Here is a 21,365-nt window from a genome sequence, read left to right on the forward strand (position 1 = left end):
TCCAAGCTCCAGTTCCTGGGAATAACCTAAGACTGAAATACTGACATAGAAGAGGATCATATTTTCCAAACTGAAGTTAAGAACACAAAGTCTAATTAATATATTTGCATATCTGGGAGGAAAATAAGAGTATTAAAAATATAAGTCTCGATGGAAAATCTAGAACATTTGTAGAAAATCTAGAATCTAACTATCGTACACATATTTAATAATACACTAACTCTAGAGCTATTTGTACAGAAATATTTTGTGCCAACCTAAGAAAATATATAATCTTTGGTATCATCCTTTAAGATGAGTGCATTAATTTCAAATAAGAAATCAATCCGAACATATGCAAAAGCTATTTTTTTGCTATACTTGTAATTTTTAACTGACAGAATAGCTTTAGGAAGCACATTTTTGACTGATTCAAGGAATATGAAAATGGAAGAATTTAGCCACAGAGTCCAAGAAAAATAACTTGACCTAATTTTTCAACCCCATGGTTTTGCATATTGTGTATTTGGGAAGCAAAAAAGGCACTTGCAGAAGTTAAGGTCTCACCTGGCTTCAGCTGTCCAGAAACCATCTCCTGCAAAATAAAGCAAAGGCACACTCACGTCAGCAGAGGGAGCTCTTTCTCAGACTTTACATACATGAGTCACCTAAAGAGAGGTCCTCCAGAAAGAGACACCATTCAAACACTGGCTGAGTCCTGATTCTTATTAACATATTGTGAAAAGGGATGGAACAAAGCATATAACTTACTGGGGCCAGTGCTACACATTCCTGGGTTTACATATGCAATCATATGAGACTTTAGTAGGATTCAAGGTTGTGTTAGTACAGCTCAAGAAATATTAAATATAAACAAATCATCACTCTTGTAAAATAGTGACTGTGAGTAGACTTCAAGCAACACCAGTGGCTATGTCCAGAGGAAACTGAGGCTCTGACTCAAGCATGTTAACACTTGTCAGAGGTCCAAAGCTCCCCACATCCAGCTCAAAACATGGTATGTGGAAGTTCTCCCAAGGATCTGGACAGCAAAATTGAATTGAATTAAGAGAAAGAGTTGTAGGATGTGGGTAATTTTCTAGACCCCAAAAATGTTTCTTTGTCTTTTTTTTTTTTTTTGTACTGTGGATTGAACCCAGGAGGCTTTACCACTGAGCTACATCCCCAGCTCTTTTTATTTTTTTATTTTGAGACAGGGTCTCACTAAGTGCTAGGAATTTGCTAAATCCCTGAGGCTGACTTTGAACTTGTGATGCCTCCCGAGTCTCTGGGATTACAGGCACGAGCCATTGTGCCCAGCTCTGTACCTGTCTTTTATCCCATGTTTTCTGCCATCTAAAACTTACTTGACCTGGTCTTGAGCCAGAGGGCTTTGGAAGCACATGGTAGAAGTGCCTGGGGGAGGCCTTCTCCCACGTGGGGGAGGCCTTCTCCCACGTAGGGGAGGCGGACCAGTGGAGAGCAAGGTCACTGGAGCACAAAATGGCAGGTTCAAGCCAAGATGGCCAAGGAAGCCTCGGAGTAGAAACCTGCCAGCTTCTATTTTCTGTCATTTCTTCATAGCTCATCAGTTTAGTTCGAATATCCATTTATAGTAGATTTGGGTCAGTCTGAATGATCTAGTTGGACTATCTGTATGAACCAAAGAAACTGCCCTCAAAAACTGTTAAGACAGTTTTTGAAACTTTATTCATTAAAGATTCTCTTTGTCCTTCCTTCCACTTGAGACTTAGTAGAATAGACTAGGTCTAAGCAGCTGTCACGCACTGATCTGTTTGGGGAACTGCCCTAGAGGAGACCTTGGGAGTGGCTTGGTAGTTAGGCTGACCAAAGCTGAGGTGTCTGAGGCAGGGACAGGAAGGAACCCTAGCAAAGACCAGAGAAGAACACAAACCTGATCTCCTCCAGTGCCAGTAGAAAAACAGCAGGGTCCCAAGCAGGAGAAGAATGCTGAGCAGTCCCCCAGTGGCTCCTCCAGCGATGAGGGCATTCCTGTTGTGGGCAGTCACTAAGGGAAAAGAGCCCATGTGAGCCCCAGCAGGAGAGGCTCAGGGCTTGGAATGGCCATGCATTCCAATCCTGGAACTTTTCCTTAACTTGGCTGGGAGGGGAAGAGGCACAAGAAATTATGGGGGGGGGGAACGGTAGAAAAGAAATTATGGGCCAAGGTAAGGCCAGAAGAACTCACCGCGTGTGGCCCAGGATGGAGTGACACAGAAAATATGGGAAATATACATACAACAAAGTTAGTTGTTGGTGTTTCTGATTTTCCATATGGCTCTTTTGCCTAACTTGTCATCTACAGCAAGAGAGATTTCATTCAGTTCTTCCATCACCTAACAAACATGCCCAGCAGGTGCCAGGCACAGATCTAAACCTTGAACATACAGCAGAATATGATCGCAAAGACCCTGTCTTCTTGGAGTTTATGATCTACTGAGGGGAGACAGACAAGAAACAATTTTATAAGGGCTAGAAAGCAAAAGCAGGATGGAAAGACAAAGTGTGGGGTAGCAGTGGTGCTTTTTACACAGATCCTAGGTCCCCAGGTAAGCCAAATTCAGACATGATAAGTGTCTCAGATTTAAACAGAGAACACCCTAATGTTAGAACAATAAAAATGCTAACAGTAATTTCCAATTATTTGAGCTACGATTCTTGAAACAAAATGGCCATTGGCCAGCAGGAGAAATTTCTGTCTCTATTTTTCCCATCCTGACAAATCTAACAAACTGCCCTTTGATCTAAGAGTGGTTTCATCTATAAGAAGTGTTCAGGGGGCAGCATCCTTATCACAACAGTTGAACCAGATGGTTGGAGAGTAGGAGAAAGAAATCCGGGGGCAGAGCCGACTGGCCACTGTGTCCCGTATTGAATCTTTCCCCATTGCCTATTAGGGCATCTACCTGAGCAAAATCAGAATCAGGCCTGGGATTTCAGGTTTAATGGGTAGAAAGCAAATTATCCCTCCTTTCTGATAACCCAACAACCTAGAAGAAATGGTACTCTTGAGGAAGGAATTGAAATTTGTCTTAGAAAGGCCCAGGATTCTAAAACCAGATCATGGAGTTAGGATTTCACCTTTTCCACTTACTAGCTGTGAGGCTAGGGAAAATAATTTAATCTTCCTGTACTTCAGTTTTCTCATTTGTAAAATGGGGACTGTTATGATTTGGATGTGAGATGTCCCCGCAAAGCTCACTGTGAGACAATGCAAGAAGGTTCAGAGGAAAAATGATTGGGTTGTAAGAACGTTAACTCAGTCAGTGATTTAATTCCCTTATAGGGATTGACTGAGTGGTAAATGAAGTGGTAGGGTATGGCTGGAGGAGGAGGGGATTGGGGCATGGCTTTGGGTGTATATTTGTATATGATGAGTGGACTCTCTCTGCTTCCTGATGATGTGAGCTGCTTCCCTCCGCCACACTCTTCGGCCATGATATTCAGCCTCACCTCCAGCCCCAAGGAAGGAGCTGGCCTTCTATGGACTAAGACCTCTGAAACCATGAGCTCTCAAATAAAATTTTCCTGTACTATTCTTCTGGTTGAGTCTTCAAGTCACAACAGCGAAAAAGCTGACTAAAACAGGGACCATAGCATCTATGCACTATTGTTGGTAGATTAAGTGAGCTAATATGTGTTCCACACTTTGAACAAACAGTGCCTACAATGTAAGTGTTCTATCTACCTAAGTATTAGCTCTTAACCCCACAGGTTAAGCCTGCTTCCATATAGCACCATAGCAGTCAACCTCAACCCTTGCAGTAAGTCCCCTCAAAATTCATATGTTGAAGCTCTAACCCCAAGGTGGTGGTATTTGAACACTGGCCTTTGGAAGGTAATTAACTTCAAATGAAGCCATGAGGGTGGGGAGCCTCATGATGAATTAATACCTTTCTAAGAAGAGACATTAGAAAGCTTGCTCTTGTCTTTGTCTTTCTCTTTGCCATGTGAGGATACAGCAAGAAGGCAGCCATTTGCAAATCAGAAATAGAACCCTCACAGAACCCAACCCTATTGATGCCCTGATTTCAAACTTCCAGCCAATAAATCATTGAGAAAATAAATTTCTGTTGTTTAAGCCAGTAAGTCTATGGAATTGTTTTAAATGATGAGGTGTTTTTCCCCTTGTAGTGCTAGGAACTGAACCCAGGGCCTCAAGCATGTTAGACAATTGCTCTACCACTGAGCTACAACCCTGGTCTCAGTGTGGAATTTTATTATGGTGACCTGAGCTGCCCCAGACAACCCATCTTAGGCCTACTGCAGAATTTTTTTCCTGCTATAAATTCTATTTCTAAGCAGAGAGATTTTGCATTAAGTCCATAAATGTGAAAGATTTAGAAGGAAATCTCACTTCATCAAACATCAACTGCATTCTTGCCATCTGTCTAACTCTCTGAGATGATGTTTCCCTAGTATATGAAAAAACTGTCAAGCCCAGAACTGCAGGGAGGCTGTGAGAGGAAAATGAAATTACATGTGTGAAGTAACTGGCTCACTCCCTGGATCAGAGAAGCCTAATCCATTCCATTACCTTAACCCTCCCCAAAGCAAGGAGAGTAATTTTACACTTGAGTGTCAATCACCAATAGATTTACTACTGCTCTCCTCCAGGATTATTACCTCAGCTCCCTGGGTAAACTTGTCAGTACAGGAGACTTTCTGGAGAAGCAACACCTCCTACCTTCAGAGTCACTCTGGATTTCGGGAGTCTTTAGGTATGCTCTGGTGGCTTTTGGCTTTCCTAACCCCTCTTCTCTTCCCCGAAACTGATTCTTGAAATGCCATCCACTCAGTCTTAGTCCTTTTCTGCCAGGAATTACACCCAATGTTTCAGGTCCTGAAGTTGTTCTAAGACCGAGATGCAACTCCTTCTGTGGCACCTAGTTCTGGGAGAACATCAGTCCCCTGACCTGAGAGGGCCCCCACTTGATCACAGGACTTGCCTCAAGGGAGTTGAAGAGAAAATTGAGCAGCAACTGGGCTATTAGCATAGTCACCCTTTCCCAGAGCCACAGTCTAAGCTGTTCAGGTTCATGGCTCTGTCTACCAGAGCTGACTGCTTATATAAATAGTACAGTTCCCTGCTTATTTAGCATGGTTGACAGTGTAGGTACTTGACAGCATGGCTTTTGGAGAACTTTGGCATTGCTGTCTGTCTCAGAGGTTCAAATCTGGGCTGCCATGTATAAACTCTGTGACTACATGCACATAACAAAACCTCTCTAAGCTTCACTTTCCCTTTTTGTAGAATGTAGATAATAAGGTTTTTGTTTTCTAAGACTCTTACTACAATAAACAGAGATGATATATGAAAAATTCATTCATTCCACAAGTATTTATTGAATGACTGAGTTGAGCCAAGCACTGTTCCAGGCATGTGGGATACAATAGTGGTCAGAACACGAACCCACTGTCAGGAGGCTAACATAAGAGGAGTGAAGAAGACAACCAAGGAACAAGGGTGCGCATGGCATGATAGTTGGTGATGAGTGTTGTGGAGGGTGACTCAAGCAGGACTGGGGAAGGGACTGCTGAGGTGAAGGGCTGCCATGTTGTAAAGCATGGTTGGGGAGGGACTCGTTGAGAAGAGTAAGGGTAGAGCCCTGGATATCAAAGAAGAGCAATGCGAATGGCCTGAGGGGAGAGTGTTCCTGGGAAATTTAAGGAAGAAACAGAGGGTCAGGGTGGCCAGAGTGAAGGAGATGGGAGAGAGTTGGGAGATGCAGTCAAAGTGACAGGAAGGTTAGCTCTGCAGGGCCTGGTGTGTCTTTGAGAATGTTGGTTCTCATTCTGAAAGAGATGGGAAGCCAGAGGAGGATTTTAAACAGAAGAGTAATGTGATCTGACGTAAGTGTTCCCTCTGATGTTGTTTCGGGTGAAAATCAAGAGTTTGGTTTCAGAGTTAATTTTTTTGTTTGTTTTTTGAGTTAAATTTGAGAGGCTAATTGGAATTGTGATGTGCTTGGTTTAAGTACTTGGGTGTATGGGTCTTGAGTTTCGATGAAAGGTCTAGCTGTAGGCTGAGTTTGGGAGTCCTTAGTACCTGGAAGTCATAAGTGCATTTAAAGCCATGACACTGGGTGAGATGATGGAAGGCTTGGCACAGAGAGTCTGAGGACAGAGCTTAGGAGTTTCCAGAATATACAAGTTGGAAATGTGATGAGGCTCTGAAAAGAAACCTAAAAAAATGTGTCTGATGAAAAGGAAAGAGTTGTGCCCCAGAAGTTAAGGACAGTATTTCAAGAAGGTGGGATCCATTGAGTCAAGAGCTGGAGGAAGATCAAGTAAAGTGGAGGCCGAGCATTGCCCTGCCTCAGCACCATGGAGGTCATTAGTGACTGTTACCAGAGTAACTTAAGTAGAGTAGGGCAAGTCTGAGAGGGGAGGGTTTGAGAGAAATGGAAGAAGTGAAGGGAGAGAGTAGAGATAACTCTTCTGAGGAGTTTTGCTGCAAAGGAAAACAAGGAAATCTAGTTTTCCAGTAGCTCCTCCCTGGAAGATTTATTGAATGCCTAAGGAGGTACTGAACTCGAGGTAGGGAAGGAACTGAAGCTCAGTGGAAACCAGTTCCTTAGTGCCAAGATGTTGACTGAGAGGATGGCTTGATCCACTGTGGCTTCTTGGGTACACAGGAGGGTGTGAACCAGAACTATAGGATTCCAAAGCAAGGTTTGTCTGCTCAGGGGACAAAGCTGGGCTCTGTGTCTGCTCACTGTACTTAAGTTTCCTGCATATAATTGTGTAGCTGAGAATCCCTTAGGCCTACAGGACGAAGCAAAGGACTGCCTTATGCCTTTGGTTCTGTCCACCTCGAGGACACTGATCAGATGTGCAATGAATCATTTACTGAAAGAAGTACAGGTGACACTTAGGCAACAGAGCTGTGCCCACCCTACAATGCTGCTAATGAGATAAGGCTACTCTTTGAAATGAGCACATAGTGGATCAGAGAACAGACATACAAAATCACCTCCAAGAGGCAAAATGGCTCCTGGCCAGCATTACCTCACTGTAATACTTTACACTGAACTGCTTGGTTTGTTAACATTCTAATGGAAGAAATTGTCTATCACAGGGGAGGATGGAGAAAGTAGTCAGATAAAGAGAGTCACAAAGCTAATGTTGGCTATGCCCACTCCTAGTTTGAGGAAGTGTGCTGAGAATAAATAAGGTCAGTGGTGATTGAAACTTACCTGTCACAATGATGTTCACCACCTGGCTCTGGATGGGGCCGTAGCTGTTGTCGGCTGTACAGTAGAAGCCCCCGCCATGGCTTCCCCTGACAACAGGGATCTCCAGCTCTGCTCTCTGGGAACGCTGAGTTTTCCTCCCCAGACTCTCCTTTGTGTCTTCTCTGTGCCAGGAGAATGTGGTGACCCCTGTGCCTTCAGCCACGGAGCAGACAAGGACCAGCATCTCCCCCTCAACCGCCTGGCCCCCTGGGGGCTGGGTCTCCAAGGAGACCTGAGACACAGGGACCCCTGCGTGAACAGGAGCAGAAACTGAGGGCTAGGTATGGGGAAGGCAGGATTGGGTGTTAGACAGAGTCACTTTTCATGTGACTTTAAGGTGTACTTCTTAGCAGATAATAGTGTTGTGATCAATGGACTGTGGATTTTGAATCTAAAATGTCACTAAATGTGCTAACTTTTCTGTCCTAATACACAATGTCCCAGGAGAGAAAAAGAGACCATTCCTGGAGAAGCATTTGAGTTTTGTCTGACCTAGCTGATGGTCTGAATATTTTTGAGATATAGGTAATAGCAATAGTGGTTGTTATGGCCCTAAGCTGGACCACACCTGTTTCCAGAAGTCCTGCTTTGGTACCTAAGACAAGATGATATACATATATATAATTGTATAATGATATACATATGTATATAATTTTGACATATATATATATGTTTAGGTTGATGGACAATTTTTATTTAATATCAGGAAAAAATAGGCCACAATTTAAAGAACATACGAAGAAGTTTTGGGGCCCTTAAGAAGAAAATTTCTTTGAGAATGTAAGTCATTTTTCTTATAATGTTTAATAAAACTGGCTCTTTCATTACCAAGCACAGTGGCACATGCCTGTAATCCCAGCAACTCAAGAGGCTGAGATAGGAGGATTGCAAGTTCAAGGCCAGCCTGGGAAAATTAGCAAGACCCTGCCTTAGAAACAAACAAAAGAACAACAACAACAACAAAATCCTGACCCTCTTTTCATCCTGGCTTACACATGCTAATTCTTCTACAGAAATACAAGTCCAATTCCAATTACTTGTAAACATAGACAAAATGGTATTTAGTGTATTTATCTTTATATGTATACAGCTCCTCTGCTGCATACATCACAGGCAGTACATTGTTTTTACTATTGGCTAGGAAGAGGTGGATAATTGTCTTCTAAATAGTTTGCCCCAAGTTCTGGCAGGCTAGATCTGCCAACTCAATAACAGAGAACCTTGTTTTCTTTTCTTTTTTTTTCCAAACCCCAGTTCTTGAATCTAACTCCACCAATCAGCTGTATCACACCACATGAAAAGAGTTTGAAAGGAAGACTGAGTTGTTAGGGAAATAAAGGTGGAAATGAAATTCCCTATTATTATTACAGTTCCTCACTTCTTAATCTAAGCCTGCTGCCCCTATCAGAATGATAAAACCACTCTCTTTCCCATAGTCTCTATCTCCACAGGTCCAGAAGGAGCCCAGAGAGGTGGGGAGACGCCCCAGTTCTACCCAGCCCCCAGCTGTGCTACTCACTCTGTACCAGGATCTTCCGGGGAAAGCTGAATTTCTGGATGCTGCTTGTCACTGTTTTAGCACCACAACTGTACGATCCCGAGTTTTCTCTCCAGATGGTGGAGATCTGGAGCTCTGAGAAATTGCTCCAATCTGACAGGATGATTTTATCATCTCTGAAGAAGATGAAATGAAGCGGGGTGTCTGATCGCTCTGGAGGAAGCTGTGTTTCACAGCTCAGGTTTACAGAGTTTCCCTCTGTAGGCTTAGAGGCTGTGACTTTCAGCTTTGGACGTGGAAATAATTCTAGAGAGAAAAGGTGAATCAAGTAGGAGCACGAGAGTATTTAACACTTGGGGAGAAACAGGCTTGGGTTCTAAGTCCCAGGAAACTTCAGACATACAACTAGATAATTGTATCAAGCTGTCTTTTACATTTTTCTTTCCTAGGTCTATTCAAGTCCAATCACTCTTATTTTTTCTGCCTCCTCTCCAGTATTTGGAGTTCCAATACCACACAAATTCCCTCTTGACATGCCCAACTTGCCCACCCTGACATTACTAAATGGATCTATATGAAATGAAGGATTTACCTTGAATTCCAATATATATTCTATTTGAGCTAAGTATCAAAATTTCATTCCGAAATCCAGTGCATTGATAAGTGCCACTATTATTTAATGTTGCTCTGGGGATAGAAAGATCCAAGGTTTTGTTAGAAATAAGGACTTTTCCATTCCAAGTGTATTTCATGTAGGTCAACTCCTCTTTTCCCCTTTTCTGGCATCTCAAAACCAAAGTGTCTCCTTCAAACACAGAATAAGGAGCCTGTAGGATTAAGAATCCTGGAAAAAATACAGAGAAAAGATATCATCATTCAGGGCACCACCTTCTTTCTCTGTGTCCCTTCAATGACAAAGCCTTTATTGTTTTTTCTCCCTCCACCAGAATTTAATCTCCTGAACAAAGTCTATTTGTTTCTTTCCCAATCAGTGAGACCTGCTTCAGATACAACACCTAAACAAATTCTAAACACATTTATTCAATCCTTTAAGGACAGATTCAAAATGTAAGGATTTTAATATGGAGAAGAAAAGCCAAAGAAGGTGTGATCAAAATCCCTGACATCATATAATATAGCAAAAATCAACACCAATCTGCTCACTGAATCTCTGAGCAGATGCTATCAAAGAAGTGGCATTTGGAGACATATACAAGGAATTATGGTGGTCCATTGGGGAATGCTATATAGAATAATTATTTTCAGAGGCATAAGTCTAGGTTCAACTAATAGTGAATGTGGTCCTCTATGGAAATTTTCCTGCTGTTCAGGTTGTGATCTGAGATTAGCTGTATCTATTCTGTCTTAGATAACTGTGGTGAATACCTCCCCCTATAGAGCCATGCCTGTGAATGGGATCCAGAACATTATGTTGAAATGAGGTAAAACTGCACAGGAAGAGATAGGAGCATTTGTAAGTCAGAGATAAAAATAGAAATGAAGAAGGGACAGATACCAGAACAGGCAGGGATGAAAGGCCAGAGGTTGGAAATTTCTAACTTTCTTTATGACGCTTTTCACTTTCTCCTTTGTGCTTAGCGTGTTCATGTGTGTGATTTCTCCCTTACAAAGCTGCAAAGTCCTACAGGGTAGCATCTCAGACAGTTTCCTTTTTGTATTGACTAAAGCAAAACTCATTTTCTTGACTGTGTAAATGTGTAAATGTGTGGGGATGTTTGCTGATTGATATTAAGCATTTAAACTCGAATTTCAAGTGAAAAACATTTGCAGACAATGAGGAAGAATGTGAAACGGAAAGTAGCTGAAGTTGAGGGATAGAAAGGAAGGAAGGACCCTAATTCTTAAAAACTGCAGAGAGCTAAGATTTTAAGCAATTCACCTTTTTCTCACCTGTAGAAAAGGTCAAGATTACAGGGTTACTCAGAAGTGAGCCCTGGACCTGGCATCTGTAACTTCCAGGTTCATGGACTTGCAAGATATTTCCTGGGGTTTCTCTTTCTTTTCTATTGGTGTGTCCACTGTACCATTTTGTTTTCTCTGGTGCACAGAAATGAAATCCATTGCAAGTCAGATTCACTGTTTCTCCTTGAAAAACTGTGGTCCATGGAGGATGGAGGGAAATCACAGGTTTGGGTGCAATTGCTGAGAAGAAGAAAAATGATCTGAGTGGTGGTCCTTGCAATCCCTGTCACAGAGGTTCATGTGGGATAGACAGGAGAACCAGGATTTGAAGAATCCCCTGGGTGCTGGGGAGGACTACTGCTTCCCCAAGTTGCAGGTTTTCCAGCTGGGCTCACCTTACTCCCAGGTGCAGTGGCTGCTCAGAGGTTTCCAGGAGCAGACTGACTTTTCAGAGGGCAACTCTAGTGGGATTCATTCATGATTGATCAATGATGGGAGGCTTACAAACCCTCTTACCTTTTCAGGTGGACCAAGTCCTCAGGTACATAACTGAGCATTGCATTTCTCCAGCACATGAACCTCCCTCCAGGGCTCTTCACACTACAGAGATCTCTCTAAGATGAGTGTGCGTGTGCATGAAGGGTATCAGAATATGCCATCCCAAAATATGCTTCTTTGGCATATGAATTATTTTGAGCTAAAAGCCCATTGAGGACTACCAGAAATAAGGAAAACTCTAAAAATAGGGCATATGTTTTCTTTTCCTAAAGAAAATTTGCTTTCATAAAGGCATCTCCTTCTATTGGACCTTCTCGGTAGAGGAATGTTGGCTTAGATCTGCACAACAAATTGTAATAAACAACCCTTGTTGCTATGCTTTTCCTGGTCATCTTCCCATAACTTGTTTCTGCCTTTCCACGACCCCCAACCCCTTTAACTTTGTTTAGCCTAAGATGATATATAAGCCTCAGTTATCTGCTGCCTGCTTGAGCCACACTTGACTTTGTGAGCTCCCATGGGTACTTATGTAATTAAAGCTTAATTTTTCTCCTATTAATCTTTTACCAATTAAATATCAGCCTCAGCCAAGGAGCCTAAGATGGGCTGAAGTAAAAATAATTGTCCCCCTCCCCTTATATGCAGCATTGGCATATATTGGGACTGGACTTACATATGGAAGAAATACAGAAATTTGGAGATCACTTATGCTGGTATGCAAAAAGTCCAAGTTGTATTTCTACTCATATTGTAACAAGGACTTAAACTCTTCACTTCTGCCTGCAAATGTTTGATGGGTGGCTAAAAGGAGTATTAAGGACTTGGCATCCTCACCTCCATTTTACATCTATTTCCTTTGCTCTAAGTCACCTTTGATTTCAGGAATGGGATCTGATACAGTAAGTAACTGTGATGAGTTGAAGCTACCCTGACAGGCAACAGCAATTTTTTTTTAACCTGTCAGGGTCAGACCTGACCAATCCTGAAATAATGAGATAATATTGAAACAGACCACACCTGATCAAAGTCACATGTTTGGTAGCACTGCAAACCTTCTAGCTCTGCCTTCATTTTCCTCTTGAAAAGCCTCAAAGTCATTGTCAGTGCCTTGTGTGGGGGTTTCTGCCACATCCCACATGGATGAGAAAAGTGTTAACTGCCGGAGGACAATATTGGCTATAAATCAATCAATTAGGGGCTGGGGTTGTGGCTGTGGTAGAGCGCTTGCCTAGCATGTGTGAGACCCTGGGTTCGGTTCTCAGCACCACATATAAATAAATGAATAAAATAAAGGTCTACCAACATCTAAAAAAATCAATCAAAAAATCAATCAATCAATTACTCATAAACTTATCTAATCAATAAAAACACAAGAGCCAGCACTCTTTTTAAATGAGAGGGGACGTGATAGATCCGCCTCTAACAACATGGAGTAGCCCAACTCTCTTTCATTTATAGTCACACAGGTAAAGGGGCCCGGACTGGGAGGGACTTCTGTGATGAAAGGATGTGGTGGAGTTAGGGGAGCCACTTTCTCAAGGAAACTATCATAGAACTAGACAGGGAACCACTCCCATGCAGCATCACATACTTGCCATCCTGGCTGCCAGTTCCTAGAAGCCAGGCCTCTGTGTCTCATGTCTCAACCTTGTCTGTTTCTGCTAGATAACGATGGCTTCCCACACCCTTGAAGACAGAGCTAAGGGGATGAACCACTTCTCTTCCCAGTGTAGCTACACTGATTAAAGTTCCTTTGTGCTTTGTATCATTTCCTTTTCTATTTGTTTTTGGGGTGAGTGGCTGAACCTGATTTGTTGGATCCTCCGAGTCAGGCCTTTGGCCTAGGACTCCAGTAATAATATCAATGAGAAGTAGGTGTGAGAACAGGGAGCAGGCTGCTGTGTGAGGTATGAAATACTTCTAGACAGCTACAAAGGGTAAGACTGCAGGGAGATAGGTACTCTCAACGCTCTAAACCTCAAAGACACTCTGATGGCAAGAAAATATTGACCTTGTGTGAAACTGGACCCTGAGATCTTTGAAACATGGATGGACAGATTTGGAGAATATAGGGTAAAAACAAGTTTAAAAAAAACAAAATCTAATGCTCCCTGTGGAAAACAAGGGAAGAGATTTCTCTCCCTTTTCTTTAGAATTTCTTTTCCTGTCCCGTTTGAATGTTTATAAATCTTTATAATGACTGACTAAACAAGAGTCTGGCCAATCTGAAACCTCAGGAAAGTCCTGGGTGCCATTTATTATCCCTAAAAAAGGCAGGGGGACAGTAAAATACCATCCCCAAATGCTCCCTTCCTTTTTCTAAAAGCTCAGCCAAGTCAAGGGAGCAATAGCTGCTTTGGGATGCAAAGTACAGATACATACGTTTTTAGAGGACCCTGGCTTTCTCTTAGGCACACTGGGAACCAGGGAAAGTTAGTGCCATCTGTCCAAAGCTACTTTCTTGAATATATGCTGGGAAAGTTGCTCCTTGAGATGCTGGTCATACAAGCAAACTAATGCTGAAGATGTCACTGCTGCTGCAGCCTAATGTATAAAACCCCTCTCTGAGTAGGGATAGTTATGGAACTGAGTGCCTTGTAGAAAGAGTACACGTCATTCCTGAGCCAGTCACCACTGGGCAAAGCAGTAAGAGGGAGAGGAGGCACTTGCTTGATGGAGGGGCTCTCTGTTCAGCCTGTCACCCATGAATTCCCCTTGGAGCAGTCACTGTCTCCATCCCTGGTACTGGGGATTGAACCCAAGGTGCTTTACCACTGAATTACGTCCCCAGCCCTTTTTGTTTTTCACTTTGGGACAGGATCTCACTAACTTGCTGAGGCTGGCCTCACACTTGCAATGCCCCTGCTTCAGCCTCATGAGCTGTCACTGAACTCTTCCCCAATAAATCCTATGTCTCATATGCCATCTCTGGGTACCTTCTTTGGCCTTTCCACAGCCTACCCCACTGCCCTCACCCAACTGGGCCATGGACACGACATGCTACCTTTTTGGTTTTGGGGAGATGGCATATGGGAAGATGGCACCTTTTTCTTCCAGCTTCTGTGGGAGACTAAGTCTAACTCTGGTGGGCTCACCTGACTCCAACACGTAAAACTATCAGTTGTTATAAAAATATGAGAAGTTTGTTTCTCTATAGTAAAAGTCAATCAGCTAACATGTGCCTCCTGGTTATCATAGTTAAGATAAACTATATGTCAATTTCTTTTTTTTGAAGACCAATTATTTTTTTATCTTGAAAACATGTATGTATGGATTATCTGCTTGCCAAAATAGAGGAACAAAATTCCTTTCTGTCTTTGCTATCTTTTAGTGGTTTGTCTATGATGTGCGTTTCATTCTGATTTAACACTTATTCAATAATAAAGTGTTTTCCTTTATTAATAATAAATAATAAAGTTTTTCCCAGGATTTCTGGGTTGGGAGAAGATTTTATTTGTAGTGCTCTGAGTCCTGTAGTTTTAAGATTGTGAAGCTAACAAGAAAATTATTATTAGAAACATCCTTCTCAATTTAATATTATTCTCTGACCTGCTTAAAGATAAGTGGTTTGGTAAGCTAATCTTTCAATGGGTGTGCAAGTGAAAATTTTTTGATTACTATTTCAGATCCTGCCTAAGATGCAGTATTTCATGAAGTTGGAAAAGTGACATGGAACCACTATTCTGATGGCTGACAGCACTGAGGAGTGAAATAAAGAAAGATCTGTTAAAATGAAAAAGGGGAAATGAATAAAAAGAAAGCACTAGTCTGGTTCCTGGAGGTTAGTCCTAATGCCCTCTCTAGACTGCTGCCCATCAGTGGGTTTGAAAAAGTAAAGCAACTGGCCTTCCCAGCTACACCGTCCAGGTCTGGATGAAAAGATGTCAGAGTAATAAAGCTAAGGTACACCAGGCAATAGGTTCTGGGGGAAAGTCTGCCTTTATGTTGAAAGACAGAAGCACTTGGGAATTCTTTGACAGCTTCAGTTCCCTTCTCTGCTGCCCCATACCCCTTCCTGTCTTGAACACAGCCAGGAGGTCTGGAGCTCTCACAGACGCCACATTTAAAAAAAACAATAGTAGATTCATGCTTTGTTCTACAAATCACCTATGATAATCCAACTTCTGTGAAGTGGAAAATAAAACAAATTATAATTGTTTTTTTATTTTTCAAAAATAAAATCTCAATTTTGGGGTGCTGTTATTTACTATACAATTTTAAGTGGAATCACTTTAGATTGATTCTTGTCTTGTTACCTTTTCATGCTCAGTTAAGGGGGAACTGTCCACAGTTAAAGACTTCAAAGCAATTGCTTTTTTAAAGCTCGAGATATTAAATGTTCTTAACTTTTTCTGGAAGGAGTTCCCAAATGAGTCTTTTAATAATATCCAAATGAAAAGAAAATAACTTTTCTCTGATTATGGGGAAAAAAACTGTAAGGTCACTTGAATGCATGTTTTAGATGAAGAGGTTAAATGTTTCTGTTTGGTAATGTAAAACATTCATGAGTTTTTGTAGACTTCAAAAATTTTTTTTTTCTTATCCGGGCACAGTGGTGCACGCCTGTAATCTCAGGAGGTTGAGGCAGGAGGATAGTGAGTTCAAAGCCAGCCTCAGCAACTTAGCAAGGCCCTAAGAAACTCAGCAAGACCCTGTCTCAAAATAAGAAAATTAAAGAGAGCTGGGGATGTGGCTCAAGTGGTAATTACCCCTGGGCTCACTCCCTGGTCCCCCGCCCCAAAAAAAGAAAAAAATTTTTCTCTGAAGGAAAGGTACCAGGGAATGAAATTGATCAAATTATGTAAAATGCATGTAAAATATGCCATAATGAATTCTACTATTGTGTATAACCATGAATTCTACTGTTACGCACCAATAAGAAAGATTAAACGTTTTGTCTCTTAAATATTTGGACAGAATGCCCTGTGTGCTCATTGGGAATGGAGTTGTGCTTCTCCTGAAGAAAGTAGAAATCCCCACCAGTTATGTTCCTAGGAAGATCTTGGGGCAAGGGAATGGGGACTTGGGCTGGCTGCAGGCACTTTCCTGGAAGGAAGGAGACCTTCCTTCCTTTGGTAAGTTCAACTAGATTCTTCTTTGGTTCAAGTAAGCTGCCCATCTGGTGTGCAATGGCTCTGTGACCAGGAGGAGACCCTTTGTCAGGACCTTTGTGAGGTTTGGCATTGAATTCTGAGATTAATCACACTAAGTGACTGATGTAAGACATTCTGTTTCATTTCCTCATCCTAGAAACATTAGCAAAGTCTTGCTGAGTTACAATCCTATCTCACTTTGGCAGGGAAATAGTTTGTGTCCATGACATTGAGAGGGAGACAGTGTATACCCCGGGGGCTGTGGTTTCTGTTGACTCAAACAGGGTAACCACCAGCAATTCGCAGGATGTGTTTGAAAGGAATTCCACAGTGGTTGCCAAACATCTGTGAGACAGTTCCCTATAAAACACTGGACTTTCTATCAGGGTGTAGCCGTGTGCACCTATAATCCCAGTGACTTGGGAGGCTGAAGCAGGAGAATTGCCAGTTCAAGGCCAGCCTCAGCAACTTGGACCCTGTCTCAAAATGGAAAAAAAAAATTGTTTTTTTGAAAGGGCTGGGTTGTAGCTCAGTGGTAGAGCACTTGTTTAGCATGCATAAGGCCCTGGGTTCAATCCCCAGCATGAAAGAGGAAGGAAGGAAGGAAGGAAGGAAGGAAGGAAGGAAGGAAGGAAGGAAGGAAGGAAGGAAGGAAGGAAGGAGGGAGGGAGGGAGGGAGGAAGGAAAGAAAGAGAAAAGAAAAGAAAAGAAAGGAAGAAAGAAAGAAAGAGAAAGAAAGAAAGAGAGAAAGAAAAGACAAGACAGACTGGACTTCCTGCTGACTAGCAGGATGGATGGGAGCTCAGAGTCATCACGATTTGAGCTATTTCTAGAAAAAAGTGTCTACAGAGAATTGGTCATACATTGTTAGGGGCAAAGCTGAGCTCCAGTCTCCCAATTTGTAATAATGACTTTTAAAAGTCTTTCCCTCTCAGAATTCTGCGCATTCCAACATCAGGCTTGGCCAGAATCTCACATCAGGTGAGGTGATGCCTCTTCCTACTGTGAACTCCAGTGACACGTGTCCCAGTCTTCCATGTTCATCCAACACAATGGCAAGTTTGGTCTGAGAAAGGTACTTCCAAAAACTCTAATGCTTAGCATCAGAATCACCGAAACAACTGATATTTTTATGTCTCTGCAGCACTCAGAGAAGAAATGAAGAAGACAATGTGGTCTTTGTTACAAGAGATAGAGGACAGTTATTAGAACATCTGGAGATATGAAAGAGAAAAGAAAAGGGGAACTTACCAAATTGTCCATGGACTGGAGCTGCAAAATAGTAAAAAGCCAGGTATCAACACAGGTAAGGTGTCCCCAACCATTTCTCCCTGAGAACCTGCATGCTATATTCTATTTCCAAACAAAAGGAAGAGAAATACATGCAGTTCCACCTATTCAGAGGAGCCAAGTAGCATGGTGACCCAAATCTCATGTTATAGGCTCAGATAACCTGGTTTCAATTTTAGCCATGTAAACCCTGGGCAAACCACATAAACTTTCAACTCTCAGTTTCCTCTTCTGAAAAATGAGGACCATAAAAGTGACTTCATGGTATTATTATAGTGAATTAAATTAGTAAGTCCTCAATTAATGGTTGATGTCCTATTTTTAAAAATGTATGGGGCTATTGCTGAAATTTGACTCCGTGATAGTTTTGCCTGGAGTGTTCTTCTTCTTCAGTACCAAGTCAAGTCACATCCATGCATTAGGGTCTAAATGAAACCTTACCTCCTCCATGAAGCCTTCTCAGGTGTCTCTAGGCTGAAGCAAGCTCCCTCTTCTCTTGACTCAGAACACTGACTATCATAGCTTATTGAAGCTCATAATTAAACACACAATATGGGGTAAATGTTAAATGCATAGTGTCCAAAGTCAGATGATGGGTTTGAATCCTGACACCACCACTAATTCTAGCTGCATGAATCTTAGTCATGAGACCACAGTTACTGTGCCTTCGTTTCCTCATTTGTAAATTTGAGTTATAACAGTTTTGGCTATTGATTGTTACAGAACTGAATAGATTAATACATGGGATATTCTTAGAATGGTGTCTGGGACATGGGAGTTAGAAAGAAACAATTGTTATCATCACCCATTATCCTATGATCCAGTATGTAATATTTCTCTTGTATAGGCAAGTCAAATGTTCTGGCATTGGAACTTCAATGTTCTAATCAGTGTCAGTTCTTGAGGGCAGAGGCTGAGATATCCAGGCCTCTCGACTCTCTGAGGTGCTCATCTCTATGCTATGCTGAGAATATTCACCCGTTCACTATTTACTGAGTTCCCATGATGCACATATCACACTAATTATAAATCTTCCCCAAGTTAGAGTCCGGGGATCCAAGTTGGAGCAAGATAAATTCACTTAACAAGTACACAGACTGACTTTTAAAATTCCCTAGTGTGAACTACTAGGAATTCAGTGCCTCATGGGGACAAATATTGTCAAATAATACAGAAGCAGGGGCAGGGGATGGTGAATTTGAAGGAAACCATTTCATTTTTTTTCTCTTCTCATGGTCTTTGCAAAGTCACAGTAGGTTTGATCTTAGGATACAGAGAAGGAAATTACAATTCTCAGCAGAGCATCAATTGTCTCAGCTCACAATTAGAATATATATGGTTCTTAGAATCTCAGATTGTATTTTTATCTGGGTTTTCATGAACTCAATTTAGTGGGGGGGTAACTGAATCTAGTTATTTTTTGTATGTTTGTTTTCACATGAAAACAAAAATGGAGAGGGCTTTTTCATAGGCAACTGAAAGCAAAAGTGGATGAGGAACACGTTTTTGGAAATCAATTTTGTTTATTTCCCTCATGCCATTAAATCAATACCTTCTCCTTTGTTCATATTCTGCTCTTCTGAAAAGGGAGTAAAAAATCCACAGTCACTAGCCAGAAGAGGGGCCTTTGGCTTGGCCTGAGGCTCAGGCCAGACTCCTCTCCATTACTTACCAAAGATCAGCAAGGATGCCCACAGCAGCATGGAGTCCTGCCCCAGCAGCCGGAGAAGGAGTAGATCTTAGGAGACAAGACAGGTCAACCCAGACTGTCAAAGCAGCGTGTGTCTACACTGTCTACTCACAGAATTGAGTGCAGGAGTACTTCTCTGAATAGAGATGTTTGCATAATGATGTGAAAGACGGAAGTAGAGCAATCTTTCTTAAAAATACCATGTTACACAGTGTAAGACAATCCAGAAAGTGAAAATATTTAAGCGTTGCTCTGACATCATGGTATGAAGAGTTTCTCCAATTTAGCTGTCACATTTCCAAAACTTTCTAGCTTCTGTCTTTCCAGGAGATCAAGGTTGATCCTCTCTGCCTCCAGAAACCAGGCAAGACTGAAGTCCTCCTGAGATTCACATAATCCAAGGATGTACCTGAAACACCCTGAGATGGAGAATATTCCATTCAGTCAGAAATATCCTCCCCTGTTCCCTACTGCCTCTGCTGGACCCACCCCATGATGAATTTCTCAGTCACAAGACAACTCAAATCTCTAACATATATGAAAATATATCCTGACTCATCTGTCCCAGGGGAAGTCACAACCTTTGATCTGAGTAAGATGAGCTAAAGAGGAAATTATATCCTCATCACACTCTTCTTATATAATATGACTATGTATTTTCACTTAAGGTCCTAAAATCTGAAATTTGCTACAGGACTATCTTGGCAGATATATTGTATATCTTGGCAGATATATTATATAACTGTATTCTAGGTATAGAACCAGATGCTGGGAACATAGTGGAAATCAAGACTCAACAAGCTTTTCATTCTAGTAGGGGAGACAAACAGTCAATATGGAATTATACACTGAATGAAAATGCTCTGGTAGGAGGGAAAATGACTTGGGTGGGGAATCAGGAGAGGCTTCCTAGTGGAAGTGATATGAAAGTTGAAGGAATGTCATTCTAGAACTGGAAGTTAGCATGGGCTAAGGTGGAAGGCAGTCCATTACCTTCATCATCATCCTACAAACCTGTGAATAAATGTCCCTTGGTCTTCTTACAAGGAAGGATAATGCACATAGGAGTGAATTAGGAGCACTCTGTATTTCTAATATAACTATATAATTATAGCCATATATAATATATATATCATTATATGTATACACACACACACACACACACACACACACACACACACATTTTTACTCTTGCCCTGGTCCCTTTCAAAAGTCATGGAGTCACCTAATACTTATCAAGAAGGGAAAGGGGTGATGCTGTTTTTCCATGCACTTCATTTAATGTGGTAACTGACTTTCTTACTACTTCCTTTCTGCTGGCTAAAAGTGAGTTAATGTCTTGAAAAAGGATCACCAAAATAAAACATCTTAAACTATAATTCTTCATTAGATTTCATGATTTTCCAAATCAGTAATTTATTGGAAAGCTGTATGTAAAAGAACTTAAAATTTAGAGACTAAAGTAAAATTCCCAATTCACCAGTACACAACATTAAACTCTGCATTACATGACTTCTGAATGCTATCTGTGACTGTCCATTTTTAACTTGAACTGAACATCACAAAAAGTATTTAACAAAAAGCCCGTTTTAGAAAGGCATATTTTAAAAAACTGCACTGGAGGGTCCTCTTTATTTTATGGGAGCGCAGCAAGTGCACATTTTACTGATTTATTCTGGTTTGATTTCTTTTCATAGATTGGTGCCCCTGGCATTTGTTTTAATCTGACTTAGTCTATTTCAAATAGGCTTTGCAAATTCAAAGCCTATGGGAGCCAGATCAGCAATGTAGAGTGAAGGGAATGACATGTTAGAATAATCAACTTCCAAAATGCAATAAAATTCAATTACTTTTTTTAACTGAACTATTGGATATGCTTGTAACAATGTAAGAATGTATTAGAGACTATATTTTCAATCAAAACTTGACAAGTACAAATTGTAATGCAGACATAAAGTTTTTTCTTCATTATTCATTACTTTTTAGTTTGGGAACTGGAAACCTGACATCTCCTCTTCTACACCAAGAAATCAGTGTCAGAACTTACATTTCACATTGTATATGCAATGTAGGATTCAGCTTTGTATCCTTCAAATGGTTGCCATATTTAGTTTATTGTTTTATAAAGGCAAACA

General features: G+C 41.3%; 1 protein-coding gene across 1 annotated transcript in view; it reads right to left on the minus strand.

Moving 5' to 3' along the window:
- Positions 1 to 19,331, minus strand: part of LOC306643300 (Fc receptor-like protein 4) — a 32,310-nt gene extending 12,979 nt beyond the window's left edge. Inside the window, exons 1-8 of the mRNA XM_079109358.1 lie at positions 19,213 to 19,331; positions 17,502 to 17,522; positions 10,648 to 10,899; positions 9,329 to 9,580; positions 8,758 to 9,042; positions 7,200 to 7,487; positions 1,895 to 2,008; positions 547 to 574 (exon numbers count right to left, since the gene is read on the minus strand). Of these exons, the coding sequence (XP_078965484.1) occupies positions 547 to 574; positions 1,895 to 2,008; positions 7,200 to 7,487; positions 8,758 to 9,042; positions 9,329 to 9,580; positions 10,648 to 10,899; positions 17,502 to 17,522; positions 19,213 to 19,243 (1,271 nt within the window). The 5' untranslated portion in view covers positions 19,244 to 19,331. The remainder of the gene's footprint in view (positions 1 to 546; positions 575 to 1,894; positions 2,009 to 7,199; positions 7,488 to 8,757; positions 9,043 to 9,328; positions 9,581 to 10,647; positions 10,900 to 17,501; positions 17,523 to 19,212) is intronic.
- Positions 19,332 to 21,365: the final 2,034 nt, after the last annotated feature.

The sequence above is a fragment of the Sciurus vulgaris genome, assembly GCF_902686455.1.
Source record: "Sciurus vulgaris genome assembly, chromosome: 1".
NCBI classification, from domain to species: Eukaryota; Metazoa; Chordata; class Mammalia; order Rodentia; family Sciuridae; genus Sciurus; species Sciurus vulgaris.